The 10,809-nt window shown below is 44.4% G+C and overlaps 1 protein-coding gene across 1 annotated transcript; it reads left to right on the top strand.

Moving 5' to 3' along the window:
- The first annotated feature begins 43 nt into the window (after positions 1 to 43).
- Positions 44 to 10,397, top strand: TMEM125 (transmembrane protein 125). The gene is made up of 2 exons (XM_035122612.3): positions 44 to 232; positions 7,660 to 10,397. Exon 2 carries the CDS (start codon positions 7,961 to 7,963, stop codon positions 8,630 to 8,632), a length of 672 nt encoding a protein of 223 aa, XP_034978503.2. The 5' UTR covers positions 44 to 232; positions 7,660 to 7,960; the 3' UTR covers positions 8,633 to 10,397.
- Positions 10,398 to 10,809: the final 412 nt, after the last annotated feature.

The raw sequence follows: 10,809 nt of genomic DNA, 5'->3' as shown, positions 1-10,809 counted from the left end.
AGCTAGGACAGGCAGAGGAAGGAGGTGGGACTTGCACCTGTTGCTTGACAGGTAGACGCAGGCAGGGAGGGAAGAAGATAGATTTTAATTTTATCCTCGGGCCACAATCTGAAAATTGTCCCATCTGTCAAGTCTAAGAGCAGAAGACGATACCAGCATCCTGGCAAGTCCGAGAGCTTAGGCAAAAGAAACAAGACTTGCTACAGCATCTTCTGTGAAGAATCAGCTTTAGGTGAGTGAAGCTGATGTCCCTTCTAGCAATTACCTGTACCTGGTTGTCTCCACTACATACTGTCATCTTCCCTTTCGGTCAAGGCTTGGAGTGGGATTGAAAGCTCTTCAAATTCCACACATACACACGGCTCGTCCCTTGTTACCCTACAACTATGTTTAGTGGCATTCCTGAGGGATTGCCTTTTGCTCAGATACTTTCAGGATATGGGGATGTGTGGAAAGGAGATGGGGTCTTTCCTCAAAGCTGCTCTTCCTCTGATCACCACCACCACCATTATTTTAATTTCATTTAATAATGGCTTCCTAGGAAACATCCATTGCAACTGCGAAACTGCTAGCAGATTTGCAAAGCTAAGCAGAGTCTAGTATGGTTTCATATTGGATGAGGGGCTGTGTGTTGAGATTCCTGCATAGCAGAGGGTTGGACTAGATGATCCTCCGGGTCCCTTCAAACTCTACCATTCTGATTCTATGCTCTCAAAGTGCCTGGAAACATTCCTCTACGTCTGCCCTTGTTCAGTAGCCCCAGAGACTTAGCTGTGATTCTTGCATAGCAGAGGGCTGGACTAGATGACCGTTGGGGGTCCCTTCCAACTCAACAATTCTACGGTTCTAAAAGCAGGGAGGGATGAGAAGGAGTGTGAGAGGTCCTCTCCCATATGGGTTAATGCTGAATAGCTGACAATCCAAGCTGGCTGTAATCCCTTCCTGGCTGCAGGCAATCCAGCAAAACACAGCAAGCAGTGTGTTAGAAGCCATCGTGTGCCAACGGCAGCACAAATCCCAGGCAAGTACCGCTTAGAGCACACAGCTGCTCTTTTGCCCTGCTTGGCATATAAGTGACGTGGATGGAACCATGGACTTGGATGCCTGTGCTCATGAATCCACAGGGTACAAGCGGTTGTTCCTCCAGGAGTTCAAACTTCACACACAGGTAGAATGGAAAGGCTTGTGTGGTGCACGGAGAGGGTGGGGGAATTTATTCAACTCTTCCTGGCCCTCCTACAAGTCACTGAGCTTTGATTTCTGCATCAATGCAGCCTCGGCTGGCAACGTGCCCCGAAGAAGCCTGTTCTCCTTATGGTTTTAACAGTGATCTCATGCTCTGTCCCTGATAGAGAGCGGGGCTTGGCCTGACACGGTCAGGCTGTGTCTGGATCAGGCCTCTCCCCTCTCTGACCACCTGGTTCTGCCAAGGCAAGGCTCAAGTAGCCACTGATCTAGATGTTAAGCAATTGGCCAGAATAAAGGGGAATCTGTTACAAGAGGAGCAGGGACTTTTAGCCATCCCCTTAATTCCCTGTAAAGTAGTGGTACTTGTACTGAACACCTTCCAGATCTCTTAACTGATGCAGTAACAAGAGTTTAAACTGGATTTTAAAGATAGCCTGGACCCATGCATGTTTAAAAGTTTACTCAGAGGCAACTCCCACTGACTTCCTAAATAAGTGTGCAGCCTTAGATAGTGGTGGATTTTAACAGTAAGATGCTTGTATGATTAGGCCTCACTTCCCTTTGACCCCATGAGCCACATTTCCTGCTTATACTCAGTCCTGATAGCTGACTGACTGGTGCATTTTGTGCAGATCTCTGGCCCCTCTGATACGATGCCTTGCCTTTTCATCCATTTTTTACATTCCTCAGCAAAAGGGGATGAATAAACTGTTTGTAAGAAGGTGGATGCCGGAGGAAGAGTGTGCATGCCTCTGTTGCCAAAGCAACAGGGCAAACGTTCCCTCAGGCTGGGATGCACGATGGAAGTGCCTCCCATTGAAAGGAATGCAATGCAGAGACAAGATATGCAGGTGTCATTTCTCTAGACTGCATTACTTCCAATGGGATGCGCATCTCAAGGTGAGAGTTTCTCCCCCTTACCCCAGTGGCAGTACAGGGAAACCATGTTTGTGAAAAGGCACTTTTAAAAAGGATAAAAGAGGATGAAGGTAAGGAATTTTATTTATTGCGGAAACTTTCAAGTGGCAGCTTTTACAGTGAAAAATCGTAACGAAAATGCATCATAGCATTGTGTTGCTCTGCTTTTAGTATATCCTCCTACCAGTGTTTGGTATTTCCCCACCAAAGATGTGTAATGGTAAGAGAGTGAGCTGATGCTTTATCGTGCAAGAAGCTTTAGGCCTAAACTCTGCCAGCTTAGACAGCGGGATGCAAAGCTCCCTCTCCACAAGGGCTGTCTTCAGTCATTCACATTGCTGTGTACTCTATAGCAGGAGCGGGGAACCTCAGGCCCAGGCACCAAACGCAGCCTTGGGACTCTCCCTAAGCTACACCCCGTGTGGGTACTACCCCATACCTTCCTTCTGTGCTTTTGCTTGGCTGGACTGTGCCCTAGGCCTGTCTTGATTTATTTTGTCTGGATGGGAGATGGAGAGATGTGTGTACTTGTGGAATGAGGCCTACCTATTTGTTGTTCCATCCACTCTTATAGACTGCTTTACTATCCAAAACACCTCGGAGAAGTTTACATACACAAGAAGTACTGTTAAACCATATTGAATGACAACACGACATAACAAAATACATAAGAAGATACATATCCTAAAAAGGTCATACGCCTCTGCCCCCCACCTACTTTTGCTTCTGGTCTTGGCCACCTCTGGCTTGTGGCCCTTGGGCTGTACAGTATAAGGTTCCTTATGCTGCCCTGTAAGAGGAATTGGGAGCCTGTGGATCTCGCCATTTCCATCAGTCTCGTGGGATGCCGTGAGTTGTAGCGCAACATCCTGTGAGCCACCGGCTCCCCACTCCTGCTCTAATGTCACAAATGGTACTATACTATACAGTACGTAAAATACAGGTCAATCCTATGCAAAAGGTAAACAGCAAGAGGCTGAGTGGCTTGAGAAAATTAAGGGGCAGCATGCAGATTTAGCAAGCACTGCATTTACTCATGAAAATTATTCTGTTTTCAGTTCTGTTCCTGCCATTTTCAATATCCTTCTAAATAAAGTTTGTAGCTGTAGAGGCTGCAAAGATATTCCAAGGTCGCCTTGGCAGGGATGCACTTGCTTGGGACAGTAGCATTTCTGTCTGTTAATGATGGGAATACTTAACAGCCATTTCCCGGAGATTCCCTGAAGGGAGAAGTCAGGAGAGCAAGGTGTTAATGTGTGGTTACAGGCAGTGACAACTGATAAATGGTTTGCATCTGAGCAGTGATGGGGAGGAAGTCACTAACTACCGGTACAGAGAAATTCCTAGAACCCCATCCAGGTCTCCGTTCTTCCTAGACAAAGACTTGTGTCTCAAGGGTTAAGACAGCCTTGACGCAAGGATCTATTGTTCAACAAGCTGGAGAGCCAGTTGGTGACAAGAGGCAGATGCTGATGAGGGACCATGTGAGGCTGGTGCTGTGAATGGGGCTTTATTACTGTGTGGGATCCCTGCCCTCTGCCACTATCCTTGCTGCCAGCACCAGAGGCGAGCACAGCTCAGCTGAGGGATGTTGTGCCAATCTGATCCAGGAGCCCTAATGCAGCTAAGCTTTGACGGACAAGGCTGGTACTCATAGAAGACAGGTGCATCATAGCACCAGGGGCAAGCTTGCTATGGGGAGATCCAAGACTGCAGCACCAGTGAGTGGAATCTATTAGAATTGCTGGAAGAGGGGGTCCTGCTTATGAGGGGCCCATTGACGCATCCCCATTGGGGCTGCCATATGTCCAGATTTTCCTGGGCATTATTGGGATTTCAAAGGCAGATTGGAGATCTGGGGGGAATTTCCAAAAGGTGGCACTTTCTCCTGGATCTTAAGCAAGTCAATTTTGGGGTCTTCAGCGTGTCCTGGTTTTTACTTTTTGAAATATGGCAACCCTAATCCTCATTGGAAATGGGGTGTCATTGCGAAGGCCCCCATGTGGAAGATCACTTCAAAGAAGGATCTTTTATCAGCCCTGTGGAAGATGGAGTCTCATTTTAAGTATCCACTGGGAAGAAGCTTTACTGCAGGGGTAGCTTTAATGAGGTCCATCAATTTAGCCCTTGTGGTCAGGTGTTGAGAAAGTGTAGCAACTGGGGCTACTAATACTTTTTCTGGAGATTACTAGCTTCTACTATTTATTCATTATGCTGAATACCCTGAGCATCTAAGGAACCAGCTATTTTTGCACATATTGCATGTATTAAAAATTGTGCCTTAATTTCACGGAATGATCACCAACTCTAGTATTATACAAAATACCAAATTTCCCTTTTTTGTTTTCCAAACCATTCTTGATTTTTATTGATAAGACGTTATAACCTAACTACTTACAACTTTCCAGCTGCCTACTCTGCATACTGTAGACCTACATTCATAAGCTGTCATGTGAAAGGTATTGCATATTTCTGCTTACTTTGGTTGCTTTTTTCTGCACAAAAACCAGGCCTGTTATCTTCCACTAAGATTCATGAGGTAGGCAGAATTTGTACAGGAGCAATCCTGGTATTTGGTACTTTGATTTGTCTTGCCTAATAATCTCTAGCAACTGATTTGCTTTTCTAGGTGTTAAGCGTACAGAAGCAATATTTATCTTTATTGCATGGTAGCAGGGTAGGATACATGACAAAGGTATTCTTCTTCATGCCATTCCCACAACTTTGCTCCTAAACAACCTTGTGGTTGCAGTCTTGTAACAACTTGGTCCCGTATACCTGAAGGAGCGTCTCCACCCCCCATCGTTCTGCCCGGACACTGAGGTCCAGCTCCGAGGGCCTTCTGGCGGTTCCCTCATTGCGAGAAGCCAAGTTGCAGGGAACCAGGCAGAGGGCCTTCTCGGTGGTGGCGCCTGCCCTGTGGAACACCCTCCCATCAGATGTCAAAAAGGAAAATAGCTACCAGATTTTTAGAAGACATCTGAAGGCAGCCCTGTTTAGGGAGGCTTTTAATGTTTAACAAATTAGTGTATTCTAATGTTTCTGTTGGAAGCCGCCCAGAGTGGCTGGGGAAACCCGGCCAGATGGGCGTGGTATAAATAATAAATTATTATTATTATTAACTTACCTGGGAGTAAGCACAGATGAACTAAATATGCATAGACAGATTTTCATACTGCAAACTTTAGCTGCTACTGACATCTTTCCTTTCTTCTTACAATCACTTGCAGTTGTGTTGGCACACTACAAAAATCTAACTTCTCATTGTGGGTTGCCCCTGGTTTTAGCTGGCTCTTTTGAAGCTTTGACTTTGTGCTGTTGTTTTATCTGCTTTTTTATGTTGTGATTTTGCCTGAAGTTTTAAATTACTTGCTTCCCATGGATATTATGAACAGCTTTGAAAACCACAATGGCTGAAAAGTGTTTTGAAAATCAGTTTATTAACAATCATCTTGAACCATTTGCATCATCTATAAATGTTGTTACTTTGCCTCACATTCTCTCCAGAGTACTAATGAACTAAAAATCCGCAAAGTAGGATATGATGATTTAAAAATCATATGGAAATCCAGCTCTCTCTTTGCCTCTTCAAGCCCAAATCTATTTAGCCATCAGTGCTACTTCTCCAGCATACAGGCTTTACTTTCTTGAACCCCTGGTGGTCGTGACTTCTTTGGGTTACATTAGGCGTGCTATTGTACCAACAAACCTTACTGCACTGCTGTGAAAAGCTATAAGGCTATAAGGATGTTACTGTTTGGAAAGCAAACACCTCTAAACCCTTTAATCTATTTCTAGACAAAGTGAATCAACAATATACAACTTTTTAAAGATTTCAGTACAATTTTGTGCTGCTCCACTATAATGGACCAAATGAGAAAGACCCTGTATGGGAACATCTTATGCCCTTTAAAATCAAATGTGGAGGTTGTATGTGTGTGCATGCGCATATGTATGCAGACTTGCATGGTTTGGGGTTTTTTTGGCCAAACTTTGACCTGGCTGAAAGAAAGCCTAGTAACTAGTTTATCCTGTTTCCAGCTACCTCCTGCCTTTGGAAACCTGCTGCAGAAGAGGGACTGTAAGCAACATATTGGGAGAGGTGAATGGAGGAGCAAGGCAAAACTGCCAAGATCCCTTGTTATTTTTTATAGCAAGATCCCTTGCTATATTTATAGTACTGAAATGTGTTTTGTATGTTCTTAGAGTTGCAGTTGTGCTGTTGTTTATTATGCTATTATGGAACTATTCTTACAACAGTTGGTTTTCAGATGTGGTTCATTTTTATTTCTTGTAAAATGGTTCTTTTGTGGAAAGGCAGCATACAAATAAGATGATTATTATTGTGATTTCAGCAGTTCTGGATTTAATGCAAGGCCATCTTTGGCCCCGATCCAGAGAGTTATTCATAACAAAGTGTTGCATGCAACTACTACAAAAATGACGTAATAACCAAATGCACTGGACCAAGAAAGCAGATATGTACCTATGTTCAGCAGCATCCAGTGCTGAAAAATATACATGTAAAGTGGATTTCTCCATTTGCTATTTCTCTCCACACACAATAAGACCCTGTGCAGGTTTCTGTACATGCAAAACAGCAAGAATACCCCTAAAACAGATTAAGTGAGAGAGCTGCATATTTGTCTAGAGAATCTTTGTTCAAATATGGAGGGGCATGGAAGCAGTCTTCTGACAGTTATTTAACATTGACTGGAAAGTTCTGAACAGTCTTGGATAAGGTGTTTTGTTTTTTCATTGCTTCTGTGACAGTAATATGACTGGAGGATGTCTCCAATGATAAAAGCATATGATATCCTGTATATTTTAAATATGAAAAAATAAACTAAAGGAAGAAATCACAAAACTTGGATTTCTGCTTTGGCTACCCACCCTTTACCTTTAACCTACTGAAAGAACTGCCCAATTCTATTTATTTTTCCATCTCTCTTCTTTGTGCTGTAAGCAAAGCTGGGTGCAATTGCCTCACTCTAGCACAGATGTTAACACAGAGAATAGAACTCAGAATCCTGAGGAATAACAGCATTCATCTTTTTCAAAATGATTCTAAGCACTTTGAAGATAACATTGTCCTCAAGATGGGTGTGCAGCACATGGTAAAATCAATAAAGGCAGAGATGAGAACCGCATTTCCTGTATAGTTTTGGAGCTTCACTATGACAGAATGATTTGAATTCTGCAAAATGAGAAAAATCTGTCCAAATGGTTTGTTTGTTTTCATATGGATAATTCAAGTGCAAATTACAATTTACTTATGAAAGCAGAATTCTGCTTTTCTTGGCATGCGGAGCTAGGGTTGGCAAAGTGCAGAATTTTGATTTATTTTCCTAAGGCATGGACAGAACAGCCCTGCCCATAAAAAGCAGGTTTTACTTGCATGGACATTAGCTGACCCCAGAGGGAGTGGCATTTTCCTCGTGACTCTTTTTTTCTTTGGAACTCCGGGAGTGGAGTTTCAAGGGAAAGGAGGTGGATCCCTCTCCTCTCTAGAGGCAATCTTCATTTCGTAACCTTTTGTCATTTCTTTTTCAGATATGTGCCAGGATCCCCGTGAGCTTGGAAGCAAATGAGCTACAAGGCTGAAGCAGCTTTTCACTTTTGGCTTCAAGAGAGAGGAGTCCTACATTTCTCCTGTGCTGCACTTGTGACAGCATACAGTAATACACGGGCTGCAGGCTTTTGGCTCTGGCACTGCTCCCTCACATAGGAAGAAAAAGTGACGGGTGCTGCCCTCTCCTGCTGGGAAATGTCACACCCATCCAGGCTTGCCAGCTGAAGCGGCAGCTCCATCTGCCCGACCCACCTTTATGTAGGAGCCAATCCAGTATCCACCATGCCTGAATTAGAGCCGCTGGGTGTGCCCAGACCCCCAGCCAATGCCAGCCGGATCCAGAGGAACATCCTGGAGGAACATGTGGAGCTATGGTGGTTCCAGGAGCCCAGAAAGTCATTTGTCTGCTATGGGGTAGCTGTGGCTCTGATCCTTGCCTGTGGGGTAGGTGGCATTGCACTGCTCTATAGTACCAGCAGCCGCTCTGGGGAATGGAGGCTGGCAGTGGGCACAACACTCTGCCTACTGGCGCTCTTGGTCTTGCTGAAGCAGCTGCTGAGCTCAGCCATCCAGGACATGAATTGCATTCGCAGCCGAGAGCAAGTTGCACTGCTGAAGAGCGGTGGTGCCTCGGACTGTGCCGTGCTGCTGCTGACAGCCCTGGTGCTGCTGGTGTGTGGCACAGTCCTCACTGTGCTTTCCACCACCAGCGTTGGCAGCAACCCAACTGCCCAACGCCCCTTTGCCAGCATGTTCGTCAGTGGCATTGTGCTCACAGCCTCTGGAGCTATCATCCTGCTCAGCCTGCTGCTCTATTTGATGTGGACTTCTTGTTGCTCAGCTGTACCTCCGAACCGGGGCGCTGGGGACAACAGCAACCTTTTCACCATCTCGGGACACATCTCAGCCGACCGGCAGCTCGCTCCTACCTCTAGCACAGCAAATCTCATTTAACCCTCAAGTAAACGGCAGGGTTGAACTCTCGTATTGGACTGGCATTTGCACTTTACGACAACCAGCCTGGCCCAGATGCGTCTTCCTGTCTTCAGCAATGTGCCGGAATTTCTGCTGCTGAGCTGTGCTGCCAAGATAGCAGCCTGGGCTTGTTGGCCAGAGACCACAACACATAAAGATGTTTTCGCTACTGAATGCTGGGAGATAAAAGGTGTGGAAACAGTCATCGTTCCAAAGAAAGGCTTTTCTAGCACAATAGTGAAAATGGTACTAGAGGCTGTTCAATTTGGATAGTTAAGAGTGTCTCTCTCATACACAAACATTCATTTCACTAATTAGTTCCCCCAACATTTCTGAAGTGGCACCAGGCATTACCCCAATCTCTTAATGTTTATCTTTGCAGCCCCAAGGTCTACTTACTTTTACAAAAATGAATGATGCAATTATAGGGAAATGGACTTTGGTGCCCAAATCTTGTTTTTGTGTGGTGTGATTGTCATTATCGTGGAATGCATACAGTTCTGTTTTGAATGGATAGTTACATGTAGGATGAGGGAGAACTAAGCTGCATGGAGCATATCTCCAAACAGTTTTATTGTCCTCACCGGAACAGTGAAGACAGTGGCAGGCATGCACCCACACACCTTTACTAGCCTGATAGCAGGATACCTGGATGGGAGTGACATTTCCTGGCTTGAATGCCCCTGGATACTCAGGGTTAGAAACAAGACTGGAAACTGATACCAGGAATGTGTGCATGTATACAAGATGAGCATCAATGTATGGATGGCAAATACAGCTGGCATTGGGGGACTTAGTTCATAGAGTATGAGGAATTAATAACTACTTTGCTTACTCAAGAGACCTCTCTGTAAGGGAAATCACCAAAGTTAACAGCATATATTATGGCCATGTAGGCTTGCTCTGTCTGTCAGTTTCCATCTAGAGCACCTTCCCAAAAGGTCTTCAAGTAAGACTCACATGTGGATACAAAAAAATCAGTGGGTACAATTTATTTTATGACCACAACTGTGCCCAACTGAGTTTCCCCACACTAATGTAACAATATCTCTTTAGCTTGACCCAATTCTTAACTTGAGGTGACCCCCAAGCCCTGATTTATAAAGGAGCCCAGAATCCACAGACTCTGCCCTGAATGAGTTGATGCTCAACAGGCAGAGCAAGGGGCAGTATTTGCAACAGCTGATATAATTCTTTTAAAGGGCCGGGATCACTGAAAGGCTTATAATAGAAGCAGAAGCATGGCAATGTCTCCCATGATATACTACAGCAAGGCAGAAGGCTACACCTTCACAATTTGCCCTTATACCAAACACAAACCATACAGGGTATGCCATCAGTATGCCAATTGGAGAATCTAGGTATTCTGTACAAAGAAACTCCAGATTCTGCACTCAACAGTAAATAATGCAAATTAGGCACAAGTTAATGTTTGTTTTTTTCATTCCAAATACAAAATCTCAAGTTTCTTTTACAGGAGATGTAAGGAAATGACATGTGTGAAATGTTATGGTGGTAGTGAGGTCACCTACAGAAGAAATGAGATGCAAGAGATTATTATTATTCTACTGCAGTGTGATGCAGCAGGATACATTTGTCTCATCCATTAATGCCTCTGTCAGCTCCCCCAGTGCTGTATCTAGGGAATGATGATGATGCCTGGGTCAGTCTCCCTCCCCCTTTTAAATCTCATTTGATCATGTGTGCACTGAAAACCAATGTGAAATAAAGTATAGAAATTGTAGTGGGTTTGTTGCTAGGAGTGTGGACTACATGCAGTTATTCACCAAACTGGTTCAAAGCCCAAACTTAAAAGTGCACCTATTATTCAGGTCCAGGTGCTGTCATAGCAGATTTCCTTAGGATACCTTAGTGAATATGTTGGCATCCCAAATAGACCATGTTTCCATGTCCCCTGCCCTAGGAGCCCCCACACTACAAGTGCCATCAAAGTTGTGCTTCACAAGTCCTCAAAGAAACCATCTGTGATTAAACCTTAAGGTAAAAACCCCACTTTACAAGTCCAAGACCCCAAAGTCATATTCCTGTTCTTTATATCACACAAAGTAAGGTGAAAGCCAAGGACATAACACTTTTTCATGCTCCAAGGATTAGGCATCCATATAAGACTGTGGATCTACTGCAAAAACTCAGTA

The sequence above is a fragment of the Zootoca vivipara genome, chromosome 7 (genome assembly GCF_965207765.1).
Source record: "Zootoca vivipara chromosome 7, rZooViv2.hap1.1, whole genome shotgun sequence".
NCBI classification, from domain to species: Eukaryota; Metazoa; Chordata; class Lepidosauria; order Squamata; family Lacertidae; genus Zootoca; species Zootoca vivipara.
The sequence above is the reverse complement of the archived record's forward strand: the minus strand, read 5'-3'. Positions and strand labels throughout refer to the sequence as shown.